This window comes from Ascaphus truei, chromosome 3, assembly GCF_040206685.1.
Source record: "Ascaphus truei isolate aAscTru1 chromosome 3, aAscTru1.hap1, whole genome shotgun sequence".
Classification (NCBI taxonomy): Eukaryota; Metazoa; Chordata; class Amphibia; order Anura; family Ascaphidae; genus Ascaphus; species Ascaphus truei.
In genome coordinates, this window is record NC_134485.1 from 208,879,087 (window position 1) to 208,894,475 (window position 15,389).

Below are 15,389 nucleotides of genomic sequence, written 5' to 3' on the forward strand. Positions count from 1 at the left end.
CGTCCTTCCCACCACACACACAAACACTGTGTCCCCTGTCCCCCCCACACACTGTCCCCCCCCACACACACTGTCCCTCCCCCCAAACACACTGTCCCTCCCCCCAAACACACTGTCCCCCCCACCACACTGTCCGCCCCCCCCCACCACACACACTGTCCGCCCCCCCACCACACACTGTCCGCCCCCCCCACCACACACACTGTCCGCCCCCCCCACCACACACACTGTGCGCCCCCCCACCACACACACACTGTCCGCCCCCCGCACCACACACACACTGTCCGCCCCCACCACACTGTCTGCCCCCCCCCACCACACACACTGTCCGCCCCCCCCACCACACACACTGTCCGCCCCCCCCACACACACTGAACACACTGTCCGCCCCCCCCCCACACACACTGTCGGCCCCCCCCCACACACTATCCGCCCCCCCACACACACACTGTCCCCCTCCCCCCACCCCCACACACACACTGTCCCCCTCCCCCCACCCCCACACACTGACCCCCTCCCCCCACACACACTGTCCCCCCCTCCCCCCACACACAGTCCCCCCCTCCCCCCACACACTGTCCCCCCCTCCCCCCACACACACTATCCCCCCTCCCCCCCACACACTGTCCCCCCCTCCCCCCACACACTGTCCCCCCCTCCCCCCACACACACACTGTCCGCCCCCCCACACACACTGTCCCCCCTCCCCCCACACACACACTGTCCCCCCCTCCCCCCACACACACACTGTCCCCCCCTCCCCCCACACACACTGCCCCCCCCCTCCCCCCACACACACACTGTTCCCCCCTCCCCCCACACACACACAAAGCCCCCTCCTCTGTATTCTTCCACGAGGAGCGACGGGTGGGAGTGAAGTGGCCGGGGGAGGGGGGTTGGTGGGGGAGAGGTGAGGACGGCGCCGCTCCTCGGCGGGTGGGAGTGAAGTGGCCGGAGGGAGGGGGGTTGGTGGGGGCGAGGTGAGGACAGCGCCGCTCCTCGGGGGGTGGAAGTGAAATGACCGGAGGGAGGGGGGTTGGTGGGGGAGAGGTGAGGACGGCGCCGCTCCTCGGCGGGTGGGAGTGAAGTGACCGGAAGGAGGAGGGTTGGTGGTGGGGGAGAGGTGAGGACGGTGCCGAGGAGCGGCGGGTGGGAGTGAAGTGACCGGAGGGTGGGGGGGGTTGGTGGTGGGGGAGAGGTGAGGCCTGCGCGGTAGTGGCGTGACCGGAGGGTGGGGGGTTGGTGGTGGGGGAGAGGTGAGGCCTGCGCGGTAGTTGCGTGACCGGAGGGTGGGGGGTTGGTGGTGGGGAGAGGTGAGGCCTGCGCCGAGGAGCGGCGGGTGGGAGTGGGGGGTGAGGAGTGTGAGCAGTGAGGGTTAGGTGCTGTGAAGCGTTCCCAAAGCTCAGTGAGGGCTGGGAGTGTGGCAGTGGTGTCGGTGTGTTGGCCGCAGGCCAATGAGAGGTGTGCGGGGGTGGGCGGGCCAAGGGAGCCATGCCCTGAGGCGGAGTGACGGGCCAAAGGTCCAATGTGATTACCCATAGACACAGGGAGACACAGGACGGACAGACACACATACAACGGTTTGAGAAATATATATATATATATATATATATTGTGCAGAATAAATGCGTTCTTCAGTATTAGGTGATACCTTTTTTATTGGACTAACAATTTATGTCATAGGACAAGCTTTCGAGAGTTCTCCTCTCTTCTTCAGGTCAGCAATACTGATATACAAACACTTAACACCCTACCTTATCTACAGTAAATATCTGTTGTTTTTTTTCCTCTCTCTACACTGTATTAGCCATTGAATCCTTTGTATATCAGTATTGCTTGACCTGAAGAAGAGAGGAGAACTCTCGAAAGCTTGTCCTATGACATAAATTGTTAGTCCAATAAAAAAGGTATCACCTAATACTGAAGAACTCATTTATTCTGCATTATCGCAACTGGACTAACACGGCTATTTTCTGCTTTATATAAATATATATATATGTATACATATATATAGGTACACACATATAAATATATATACACACACATATACATATATACACACATATATACACACACACCTATATATACACACACACACACACACACACTGTATATATATATATATATATATATACAAACACACACACACACACACACACACACACACACACACACACAAGGCCCCCAGCACACAAATGAGGAAAAGCAGACAAATGTGTCAAAAATAGAATCTAATGATATATTTGTGAATAAAGCAGCTACAAAGTCAATCCCAGCACAGGCAAGGAGAGTACATCTCATGGAACAAGCAAACAACAATGAAGGGAGAGGAGGGAAGGAGAATAATAGTTCTTGTAAGCGGTGGTATCTTTATAGCAAAAATATGGGTACATGGCAATTGATATTTTTGTGTACCACAAGTTTAATGGGTACTAAAGTGAACAGGTCAACATGTAAATGTATAGGACAGATTCAATAATCCTCAATGAATGAGGAATGTTAGTAATGTTACAGCACCTGTAAATGACCAAGTACATGGTGGATTCCAGAGACCCACGTTATGGTGATGAAATTTAGTTAATGACAGGAACACTGAAACGTCCCTACAGGACCAGGTGCACCTGGGCAGGAGGCACATGCTAACCGATAGTGACAGACCCACCTATAATGATATAGTCAGATGAATGGTGTATATAGGAATCCCTCATTAAGTCCACCTGGGGACTGGGTGTTCAAGGTGTAGATCCATCGTGCCTCTTTTTTTAAGCAATTCATCATCTCAATTACCTTTCCTTATGCCCATACTATGTTGATCTATGCCCATAAATTTGATGGCATTAATGTTGCCATCATGGACTAGGTTCACATGTTGGGCTAATGGGTGTGTCTGTTTAATTTCTGATGGTCCCTATATGCTCCAAGATCGGTTGTTTAAATGGTGTTCTAGTTTTTCCAACATATTTCTTACCACACAGACAACTACCCAGATAGATCACTCCTGTTGTGAGGCAATTTATGAATTTCCGCACCTGATATTCCTTGGAATCATCACTGTTGGTAAACGTCTTCCCTGTCTTGATGAACTTACAAGCTTTGCATCTTTGGCACGTGAAAGTGCCCAATGGTTTAAGCGTTAGCCATTCTGTTGCTGATGGTTCCTTATAATGGCTATGCACCAAGGTGTCCTTAAGGCTCCTAGCTCTTCTGCATGCCATGGATGGACATTTTAATAGACCTTATGAAATATCGGGGTCTGCTTTGAGGATGTGCCAGTGGTGTTTACAAATGTCTCTTGCTAGATTCCACTGGCAATTAATGCTGCCAATAAAGCGTATAGACTCTGTCAGGGCTTGATGTTTTGTTTTTCAAGAGATCACCTCTCAGAGTGACTTGGCCCGCTTATATACTGTTTTGATAGCCTTTGTCACTAAATATTTTTGATAGAATCAAGGCCTGGTGTTCAAACTCCGCATTTGTACTACAATTTCTCTTGATGTGGAGAAACTGTCCCACCGGTATGCCTTGTATAAGGGACCCAGGGTGATGACTAGTTACCTGAAGCAAACTTTTAGTTGCAATAGGTTTCCTAAAGGTGGTAGTTTCCAACACCCCTCCCGGACCCCTTGAAATCTTCAGGTCAAGGAAGCAAATAGTATGGATATCATGCTCTACAGTGAGTCTGAGATTGTAAGGGTTAGTAATGAGGACCTTAATGAATACTGTTAGTTGTGCCACTGTTCTTTCCCACAACAGTAGCACATCATCTATGAATCTTGTCCACAGTATAATGTGGCTTGTGTGCTCTTCTAGGGGTTCAGCAAATACCACCTCTGACTCCCACCAACCTAAGTATAGGTTGGCGTACGAGGGGACACACTGGGTCCCCATCGCCGTCCCTCGTATCTGGTGGTAGTATTTGTTGTGGAACATGAAATAGTTTCTAGTAAGCACAAATTTCAGCAACTCTAGAGCAAAAGCCTTATGTTTCAGGTGCTAATTGCCTCTAGTAGACAGATAGTGGTCCACAGCTTCCAGGCCATATAATTATATAGAATGCTTGTGTACAAGCCTTCCACATTTAAACTGACAAGAAGGGTGTCTTCAGTGATGGTGATACCATCCAACTGATTCAGTACGTCTTTTGTGTCTTTAAGATACGAGGGTAATGATACCACAAAAGGTCGTAGAATGTGGTCAATGTGCATGACTCTTGTATGTTAGTCGCTGCCCTAGTTTGCTTCTGTTTAGTAGAGAATTTGTACCTTGTATTTATTGGAAATGTAACAGGCAGTGTCACCATGCAAGAAACGGTTGATGTAGGAATAAAATGCAATGTACTACATCAGGGATGCGCAAACTTTTTGTCTGCAACCCCATGCCTGCTTGTGTCCCCCCTCTTCCCTGTTCGCCAGCCTTTTCTGATGTCACGTGACACCCCGTTGCCATGGCGACACGTTGCCAGAAGCCACTGGAGACCAGGTAAGAGACGTAGAGACCTCGCGTGCGTTCCCCCAGCATTGGGGGAAGAGCGCAGGGCCTTTGTAAGCACCACTTTGCCCCCCAGTCTGTGCACCCCTGTACTACATCATTATATTTAACATCTATAACAGCTTCTACAATTCTACGCTCTATATAAATTAACCCATAGGGTTTAGAGAAAGAAAGAAATAATCTTGGCTGATCTTCCAGAAGTTAAAATGTTTCTGAAAGTATAAATATAAACTGTGCTTTTATCAGTTTAAACCTCTTTTCATTCTTTAAGAAAACACCACTCAAAGAGTGGATTGCAGTCTTCATATTCGTGCAGTGACGGGTTGTCTACGTCCCCTCGGTCGCCGTGTTCTGTAGAGTCCGGCTGCTCAGTGGGGGGTCCAGTAGTCCTGACACACACACAGCGATAGCCATCCGAGCCAGGTATGTACATTTTCCGGGGAACACCAACCCAGTCCCTTTGTATTCCTCCACTGAGAAAACACAGGTAAAAAAACGTCACCATCCTATTTACATGTTCATTATTCAATGTTATTCTTGAAAAGTCACTAACATAGCCCAATGAGCCTGAATTATTTCAAACGAGGAGGGTCCGAGTTCTCATCACCCCAATACACGTAAAAGAAATAGACAACATATATGCTCTGTGCCTGTCTCAAATGGGACAAGGGATAACATCTGAATATTTTATAGACCACAACTTTATAATTCTCTACCACTCACAGACCCTCTGTTACCATACATATATTTAAAATGTTGATTAAAGACACTTTCTCAAGGAGACCTATTTAACACTGTCCTGGCTTCTTTCTTTTCCTTTTATTGTAGAACAGCATATACAGAGTCCTGATGTTGATAACCTTGCTACGAAACTCACACACTATTGTACGTTCACTGCTTTTAGATCGTAAGCTCATTGGGGCCAGGACGTCCTTCCTATTGTCTCAACATATTCCTACTGGTTTGTCATACGTTACTGTCCTCCCTCCCACATTGTACTGCGTTCTGGAATATGTTGGCGCCATACAAATGAAAGATAACCATAAGGGAGAGTGCAGCTCACACAGCAGCACTGAGGGCAGACAGAAGAACTTACGGGAGCTGCTCTCCACCCCAAAACTATACGTTCAAAAAGTGGATTTAATGTTCCTTTCAAATGTGATGCATCACACAGTTACAATTCCACAGACCTTCGAGTTTCTATATGAAAGGGTTTACAAAGTTTTGTGAATGGGCAACGAGTTTTAAAAGCTGGTATTATGAGATAATCCCAACAATGTTAACCAGGTTCCCAACTGTAAAAAGCTTTAGACGTTTGGAAATGTGTAGTCATATTCTGCAGTATTCCTCTATATTGTCTGCGGGTATGGGGGATCACATTACGGGACTGAGGGTAGAGGACTAGAGATGGTGCTTACCTGTGCTTAGAACACCACACTCTGCTTCCGCCAGAGCTCCATTCTGAGTTACAAGGTGGAAATTGCTTATTCTCCTCCTGCCTCTGTTCTTTTAACGTTAACCCCATGTCAATGACTGCCAGTGCATCCTCTAGAGCATGTGTGGGATTTCCATCTTCATCGTAAAATCTTCCTATCAGTTTACCTTAAAACATAATAATAATAATAATAATAATAATAATCTTTGTCATTTATATAAAAGTATGTTGTCATTTGAACAAGTCACCTTTCATACCGGAACCACAGACACCAAAATAACTGCAAGATCTTTATGGCAGAAACTCATTGTGCATACAATTATAATTTAATAAAGCATTGGCTTTCAACAACCCTTGTGGTTGATCTATGGACATGAAGACATCATATTCAGTTTAAGGTCAATAAAGCTGGAGGGGGAGCTTTTTGAAGTACCACCCCAAGACTGTGGAATAAGCTCCCTGCAGGTTTAAGAAAACAGGAAGCTTTGCTTCCATTCAGAAAGAAAATAAAACCTTCCTTTTTAAACAAAACATTGCAAACAGACCCCAATACCCTGGCAGTCAGCTTTCCTGCTCCCGTTTGTGTTTTCCGCCCTTTGTTGGTCTTCCTCGCCACTCACCTATATGTTTTCGGTAGTTCCCGGTTGTAGGTATGGGATGGGGGTCTCCCTAAGTTCCTACACGTGCTCTACTACTGTATTACTAGTACTGTAGCATGTTAGAAAAAGTTCTAAATAAACAAATGCTGTACCTATACACCTCTAAAAATGACACTTTTGTTGTCTTAAAACATTTTATTTAGACTTATATACGTCCTGTAGATACATACTGTATCGAGTATAAAGCATTTTACATTAACACATCATCACAGCCTCTATACAGACAACACCAAAGACGGTGTCTATTGTATGGCATTCTGCTGCTCATTAGTTAAGCATAGATGTCACCGAATATTACAGTTGGGAGGTAATTTTATACATCCATAAGAATGATTTCATACATTTTATCACGTGCTACATATTAAGATAATCTATGTGCCATAGGCGGCAGGTAATGCAAAATACTAAAGGGGAATAGCATCAACAATCAGGGCTGGGAGGAAAGAAAAGAATCAGATATAAAAAACCCTCTATATAAACACTGGTGCAATGATTTTATAGTAAAAAGACAACAATATTTCTCTGTATACTTTTGTTTTCACAGTTCAATGTTCCATCCACAAATATATTTTTCATTAGTTAGTTAAAGCAGCTATCGGTGTTCTTGTTCCCCAGAGGGAAATCAAAATGCCCACCAAATCTCTCGGGCCAATAAGAAGCGTCACACCATCCATTGTGGCCTCATTTGGACATCCAGCAAGAACACCAATAACATCAACAGTAACTAAAAATAACTCGCCAACAAAGTGCACAACACTCAGGTATCTGATCTACTCCCCATTAGCAAGCATCACTGTTACCCTTAATAGGGCAGTAGGTTATTTAGTATAATTCTAATAAAATGTGAATAGAAGGGGGCATTTCTTTGTGTCGTGGACCCAGTTGGAGTTGTAGGATGTCTCTTTAGGGTAATTGTCGCCATCTTTTCTATATAGGCTGACGCATTTTAACACGTGTAACCTTATGAAGTACCAGGTATGGCATGGACACTAGCCAGCGAGTATTTAAATAACCGGGAAGAACCGACGCTGCTGTTCCCAGTAAGCATCTAGCGAAGCAGTGGGTTACCCGAGCTGAAGCCAACGTGTTTCAGCTCCGGAGACCCCTCGCTTTCTCACCCATGTTGAAGAAAAGTGGGGACGTTAACTTAAAATGTTCATTTAATGAACATACCAATTTCAGCATAATTATTCTGGTAAAAGGAAAGCCAATTGTTCAGGTGCAGCATCTCCAAGGGAGAGAGTTCAGACACATCATCCACAAGGCCTTTCTCTGTGAAGTCACCAGTCACATAGGCTCTGGAGGCATCTTTGGCTGTAATAAGGAATTCCAATGATCAAGAAGACATAACAGAAAATACATTAGCAAACAAAAAGCACCAATGACAAGGGTGTTGCTAGAGCTAGATGACTAATCTCCAAGCAGGTATGGACATCAGAGACTTACAGACCCCCAACCACCTATAATAATGTACACGAAAGAGAAAAACAGAGAAAGAATCTCTCCTAGCACGCACTCAATACGAACGTATGGTAATGATTGAAGAAAATAAACTAAAACTTAAATTAAAATGAAACAGTAGAAGCATCCTGACTGCATTCCTCTCCCCCCCTCCCCCTTCTTTCCCTTTGTATAGTTTGTCTATATGTCGGCCAGTTTGTCTGTGTGTTGTCTATGTCCTTTCTTCTGTATTGCTTTTACGGAATTGATTGGTCATCTTTGAAAGTACCAGAAAATGTGGTGTTTGACTATGTTAAGATATCAAAGAAACCAAAATAAAATGTGAGTCAAAAATAAATAAAAAAATTAAATGAAACTCATCTCTTCTTAATAATACATTCTACAAGATTGCTCCTGTTCCCTTCTAGGAAGATGGAGGTTATGTACAAGTTTATCTGAGATATGCCATCAAATGATATCAGCGATTCTAAGAATATATAAATAAAAAAGCCTAAATATAATACTATTAGTATAACTGCACTTTTTTAGTATTCAATTTGTTTACAAAATAGCTGAGTTTTTCATTTTAATTTAAGTAAAAGTTAAGTTTAATTTTATTTTGTTCAACAATTACCATGTCTTCGTGTTGAGAAGTAGTGAGTCCATGCTAGGAGGGATTCTCTGTGTTTTCCTCTTTCATGTATATTATTTTCAATGTTGTCCTTTCATTGTACCCACCATACTGAGTCACAGGCTGATGCAAAGCTTTCTGTTCTGCATTTAACCGCCTACAGTTAATCCCACTCCGCCAATAATGGGGTAGGAAGCATTTGCTGAATGGTTATGGTTTATGTATGGTGCATGCACTTAAAGGGTGTACAGTATATTAAAAGATAAAACGACTTTTGGGATGCTTTCCTGCCTAATGGGGAAAAAAAGTAACATATAATGCATAAGAACTGTAACCCTGCACGGTCACAAATAAGCACATTGGGAAGGGATAAAAGTATTAAATAAAGTATTGTAATAAGTTAGAAAAAGTTAGACAAATCCACCACAGCCCACTGAATTATTCCACTTTTTTTTTATAACTGATTTTAAAACCCCTTTGCAGGCTTCTCAGGTAGCACAGGGGTTACAAAACAAACATAGCTGGGATAAAAAAAAATACAATTAAAATTGAATCTAAATGTAACTTAAAAATCACACTTGCTTAGCTGTTATATCTAGAATCGCCACAGCCCATTCAATTAAGGCTCATTTTACTTGTCACATAAAAAACGAACAAATGCCAGTGTACCCCCTTTTTTATTCTAAGCCCACGCCCCGATTTGTGTGCTTGCTCAGTGCCAGAAATCAGGATTTGTACCTACCTGCAAAGAAGCTGTAGGAGCCCTCGGGGCCATAGTGCTTGTGCCCCTTCTGCACATCGAACACCTGCCCCAGCACAGACAGGTATGTGCCAGGGCTGCCGGGTCCCCCGTGATACCGGGACAGCTCCTCTCTGCTCAGCAGCTCCCCCACGGGGGTCTCACACTGCTCCGGGAAGAGGAAGCCCAGCCCCGGGACACCTGCAAAGCAGCCGGGATCCAGGCGCATGAGCAGCACTGCTGCCAGGCACAGAGCGCCGGCTGCCAGGTACCCGAGCATGGGGACACAGGGGGTACCTACTGAGCATGGGGACTCAGGGGGTACCTACTGAGCATGGGGACACAGGAGGTACCTACTGAGCATGGGGACTCAGGGGGTACCTACTGAGCATGGGATATCTGAGGGAACCTACTGAGCATGGAGACAGGAGGCACCCACTGAGCATGTGCAGACCTCACTGTGTACAGCCACACGGTTTGTCTAGGGTACTGCAGAGGGAGGAGACAGACAGCTTTTTATTGATAGGTCATCACATGGGAAGGGAAGAGACTCAACACACAGTTTGCAGAACCAGGAAGTAGAATCAAACATGCTTAGGGTTATTTACTAAAGTCTCCAGGCTGCAAATCTGAGGCAAAGTTTGGCCAAAATAATTGCCCCCAGATTTATTCATGGAAAAACTGCATTTGCTTTCAATGGGATTTCTTTTCTTTTGATGATGCAGCCGGGAGGCTTGAGTAAACAGATCCCAGAGTTTGTGAATCCAGAAGGGACAGGCAGCTGAAACTGCGGGGTTTTACAAGGAAGATGCACAGCTTGCTGATCCAAGAGGATACACGCATAGGATTTGCAGGGAAGACCCGGCTTGCAGATGCAGCGGATGGATGGCTTGTAGACCCAGGAAAAGGCAAAGCTTGTACTAGAAGGGAGGCAAAAGTAGGACACGTAAAGTGTACCAGCTGTATCAAAGAACAAAAATCCCGTTTATTTAAATTAGATTTTTTTTCTCTTTGATTTGTATGGGGCAGATTGTGTACTTTCTAAATGCCTGTTACATATTCACCAAAACGCGCACAAAGGTGTTGCAATTCTGGGATAAAAAGAGTTAATAAAATGCATCAAAGTAAAAAATCCTATTCAAAAGAACTTTGTTCTTTGATATATATATATAGGCATACCCCGGTTTCAGTACACTCACTTTAAGTACACTCGCGAGTAAGTACATATCCCTCAATAGGCAAACGGCAGCTCATGCATGCGCCTGTCAACACGTCCTGAACAGCAATACTGGCTCCCTACCTGTACCAAAGCTGTGCGCAAGCGGGGAGACTATAGAGCTGTTACACACGTGTTATTTACATCCGTTATGCACGTATATGACGATTGCAGTACGGTACATGCATCGATAAGTGGGAAAAGGTAGTGCTTCACTTTAAGTACATTTTCGCTTTACATACATGCTCCGGTCCCATTGCGTACGTTAATGCGGGGTATGCCTGTATATGGTGCAGTTTTTTTGCCCCAAATGTACTCACTTATGCCCCTAATTGTTCAGGTTTTGGAGCAGAAACACACAATTTTCAGCTCCAGGCACCCCCTGATTCCCAAGATGCGTACCAGTGTATGTATTGCACTTCTGTCCTATCCAGGCTTTAAATGTCCCAGGTAATGCGGACCAATAGGAAGCTAGCTGCAAAGCCATCCGCAAAAGCTTCCTGTTGGCCCGCGTGACGGTATCTTGGGAACCAGGAGATCCCCAGAGCTGAAATTTCCACGGTTCAGCTCTGCGGATGCACCTGCTTTCCATCCTACTAATAAAAAAGGTGGAGTTGGGGAAGGTAGCAAATTCTGCTTTAATAGTATCTCACATTACACTTTCATTTATTCCCAGGTACAGATGTAGTAAGACATACTGCCCTGGGGAGTTGTGGGCAAACAAGCAAAAGTTAGCGGTGCCGGGAAGCTACGGGGGTCCATGCAGGGCCTGCTGGGAGTTTGGTGGGGCTCGGTGCAGTGGGGTTTTGGCAGGGCCTCTTGCCTTCTCCAGAGAAGCATCTCCTATATCACATTGTCATGGCGATGTCGTATGATTGCAGGAGGAGATGCCTGCTCCATAGAGAAGATAAGAGGCACTTACCGAGACCCCAGCAATCAGTTTAAATGTTGTGGGGAAGAGCGCCGGGCCTCTGTAAGTTTGTCAGGCTAACTTTAAGATTTACGGTTGTCCATGAATATTTCTTGTCGTTTGACATTGCGGATTTGAACTTTTAATATTTGTTCTTTCTGTATGAAAACAATCCTCATAAACAGTTGTTTTTTTTTCATAAACAGTTGTTAAAAAAGAAGATTGTAAGCTATCGGGGCTGGAACTCCTTTCCCTAAATGTTTTATGTCTGAAGCGCTTATTCCCATAATGTGTTATAATATTATGTCACGTGTATTACTGCTGTAAAGCGCTATCTACCTGGATGGCATTATATAAATAAAGATGCATACAGTTATCTAGATACTGTTTTAAGAAAATGTATGCTACATTAATCCCTTGCTGACTTCCCTTGCTCAAGGGGTTAAAATACTTCCCCCCCTTTTTTTTCCTCCTATGCACGAAAGGACTTATTTTTTCCAAATAGTATATTACACTTCTAAAAAAAACACAAAAATCATTACAGGAGGTGTTTAGCGTTTTTTCTGCCTGCATCCTGGCAGCGAAACATTTAAAATACATATTGAAACAAAAAAGAATTAAGTAGAAAATAGAGATTAGGTATTTCAACTAAAGTAGTTGTGCTCAGGACCTTTCAGTACATTTAGACTTTGACCTATGGAATCACCACCCACTCTGTTGGAAACGCAAGCACCTGTTGCACAACAATACACAGCTAGCTAGTGCTGGCAACTTGACAGTGAAGAGTGAGTTTCTTCAGTAGTCAAGTGCAGTGTCAGTCAGTGCTCTGCCTACGAGAGATCAGCTGCCCTGTCTGTCCCGGAAAATAAGTCACCTCCTCACCCTATTACCTTTCAATATGATATATTAACGTACTGAATGCTGTCTCTATGTCCTGGTTTCAAATTGGTATCCTCCCACCACAAGCTGATCATTCTTCCTCATACCTGTGCTGGCATTAACCTGCAGGGAGTCTGCTCTCCATTCTGGCTATCGCCGCCCTATTTATGAGTGAGACTGCCTTATAATTCACAGGAAAAATGATAGTTTCTACTTTTCCCTGAAAGAAGTTCCCTCAACCCAATAGCAAATAGAAACACCACTTTTGGGTACATTCGCATCTTTCAGGAAGGTCTGCAAACCTGCCTTTCCAAATCCGCCACTTGGGATAGGGTCTTATTTTGCCTATATGCAGCACTGCATATATCGTCAGTGCCTTATAAGATAACCCACCGTTATGTATGATTAATAATATGTTATCAATGTCTCCCAGCTGCACCAAATTTATTAAGTATTTTATTAAGATTATTCCAAATTTGTGGGGGGAAAAAGGGGGAAGGTTACAACATATGGGGAGGTGGATGCAATCAGGAACAGCCACAATGCGTCTCTACACATCCCTGTCTAAAGGATTGTGCTATTAACATTCTATGGTCAAAAGGAATGCATGCATTTGACTAGAGAATAGTCCTATTGTGTGTATTAGTGTTATTTATTTGTAAAGTGCCTACATATTCCGCAGCGCAGTACAGCGGGGGGTACAGAGTGACATCAATTACATAAACTGAATGACATACAAGGACAGACCAGCGCAAACAGATACCGGAGGTAATGAGGGCTCTGCTGCTGAGGGCTTACAATCTAGAGCAGGGGTGGCCAACAATATCCCTGCTTCAGCACAGGTGGTGGAGTCTTCGACTGAGCCACCAGTGCTGAATCAGGGATATCCTGAAAACTTGACTTATTGGTGGCCCTTGAAGACTGGAGTTGTCCAGTCCTGATCTAGAGTGTACTGTATGTACATGAGTGGAGAAAGCTTCTCCTGCATATTGCTCCAGATGGGAAGGACCAGAAGATAGGAACAAAATAATACTGAGGAGACAGTTACTGTTTTGTAAAGGAAAACCACGGAACCCACACTCTTGTGAATTGTTTGCTTCTATAGAGAAGTTAAGCGTTCCATCTGAGCTACAAACCAAATATGGGACATTACTTGTTGCAGCCGTGGAGGAAATTCTTGCTTCCATACCGTGGAAAGAGCACAGCCGGCCACCGAAATTACGTGAAAAGCTAACCTCTGGGGGGTTCCTGGAGCAGAAAGAACAAAAAGTCTAAGGAAACTTAAATATTGAGTATTTGGGAGATGAGTCTCTCGATTTTCAACCAGGAGGGTCTGATCTTGGGAACAAACCTCCAAATATCTGACCATTGTTCCTGTCAGGGTCTCTTAGACATCCAGCTCCTAGCCATAGTTCCTTTCTCTGTCCACTGGGTGTGCTGCTGGTTTCTGTCTGCTCTGGGGTTCCTCTGTCTGTCTGTCTCCTCTTGTTGCTTCTGTCCTCAGTCCTTATAGTTTCCTGTTTCTTGTTCCTCCCTTGCCTTTGTTTTGTGTTCAGACTCCTGCCCTGATCCGTTTCTGCTTGTTCCTGTTTTGAGTCCTGTTCATATTAAAGGCCCTTGCTATTGAATTAGATTGCCCCAGTCTGTTTCCTGCTAACAAGTCCCAGTCCTGTTCCTGCTCCCTAGTCTCAGTTCCTGCTCCCCTGCTGCCGACCCTGCCCGTGACCACGACGATCCTGATTGCTGCCTGCCAACGAACCCTGCTTGTGACGACAACAATCCTTGCCTGCTCCCCGTTCCGGCCACTGAGGTCCTACCCACTCCAGGAGTCTCCCCCTTGACAGTTCCTTCAACAGCTCGATGAGGAAGAGTGATAGATAGAATGGAGACAGTCAGGCGTAAGATACCACCTACTGTGTAGAGAATCTTGTAGCTTTTTTATTTTATAAGAGTGCAAATAGAGCTTTTGGCAGCACTCTGCCAGATATCCTCACATTTCTAGTCATCCAGTCCAATACATTTTACCATTGACACCAATGGGATTTTTCTTTACTTTTATAAATCTGGTGCAGTGTTTTTTTGCATGGGTTTTGTCCAGATGTGCAGTCTGGGAGCCGTTAAAAAATACCCCCTAATGCACGGGACATCAGCCTTCCAAGACCATAATCAGTGTGATTTGGTGGTGTGAGAGGCAATACAATTGCATTTGTAATGGACGAGGACTGATTTCTATCACTGAAATGTTATTGGTCAATGAGATGCTGCTGCTAAAGATCAGTAAGGCTACAGCCCCAGTCCTCCCTGCTGCACGCGCGCCTGGCGGCGTATGCAGAGACTAAAGCCGCGATCGGCAGTCTCTAGGGGAGCAGGGGGGAGTGGCGGAGACATGACAAGGCATATCTGTCCTGCCATTGGCTGCGCGCCGACCACGTGATCGCGTCACGTCAAAATTCTTGTCTTTCCTGGGAGCGTATACGTCACAGCGCTTTGCGCGCCTACACGCACACAGGCCTGCCCCATAGAGGGACCACTAGGGCCTCAGCCTAAGGCCTTGATTATACCAAGTGCTGGAAGGCGGCAGCGCTATTCTGTGAGCCACCATGCGCTGCCGCGGAGCAGCATCTTGATTATTCAGGGGAGGGAGAGCAGAGGACACGTGGCTGTGAGCGGTTCGCCCTCATTGGCTGAACCGTTCACGTGACACGCCCGACGCAAGGTAAAAACACATTTCTCTGTCTCTTCCCCAGCTGTACGCATTGCAGTACGGCGGGCCGCGACCGTCGCTTGCAGTACAACCACTTGCATTGGATGCAAGCTACCTTGTTTTGCCGCCGCCGCCACGCATGTTTTTGTGTATAATCATAGCCTAAGACTCCAAATAAGTGAGACTGACTTCAAGTTAAGTGAAAGTGACTGCAAATGAGTGAGAAACTGCAAATCAATGAGACAGACACAAAATGAGTGAGACTGACTCCGAATGAGCGGAAAG

The 15,389-nt window shown here is 45.3% G+C and overlaps 1 protein-coding gene across 1 annotated transcript; it reads right to left on the reverse strand.

The window, feature by feature from the left end:
- Positions 1-2,218: 2,218 nt before the first annotated feature.
- On the reverse strand, positions 2,219-9,839 carry CYB5D2 (cytochrome b5 domain containing 2). Its single transcript, XM_075589987.1, has 4 exons — positions 9,399-9,839; positions 7,759-7,899; positions 5,910-6,093; positions 2,219-4,964 (listed from the first exon to the last, which is right to left on the reverse strand). The coding sequence occupies exons 1-4, from the start codon at positions 9,673-9,675 to the stop codon at positions 4,751-4,753; spliced, it is 816 nt and encodes a 271-aa protein (XP_075446102.1). The 5' UTR covers positions 9,676-9,839; the 3' UTR covers positions 2,219-4,750.
- Between the last annotated feature and the right edge of the window lie 5,550 nt (positions 9,840-15,389).

Coding starts and splice junctions, on each gene's coding strand:
- CYB5D2 (XM_075589987.1), bottom strand. CDS start 9,675: ATGCTCGGGTACCTGGCAGCCGGCGCTCTGTGCCTGGCAGCAGTGCTG. Junction 7,900..9,398: donor CTCCTACAGCTTCTTTGCAG/GTAGGTACAAAT, acceptor TCCTTATTACAG/CCAAAGATGCCTCCAGAGCC. Junction 4,965..5,909: donor GTGTGGTGTTCTAAGCACAG/GTAAGCACCATC, acceptor GTGTTTTCTCAG/TGGAGGAATACAAAGGGACT.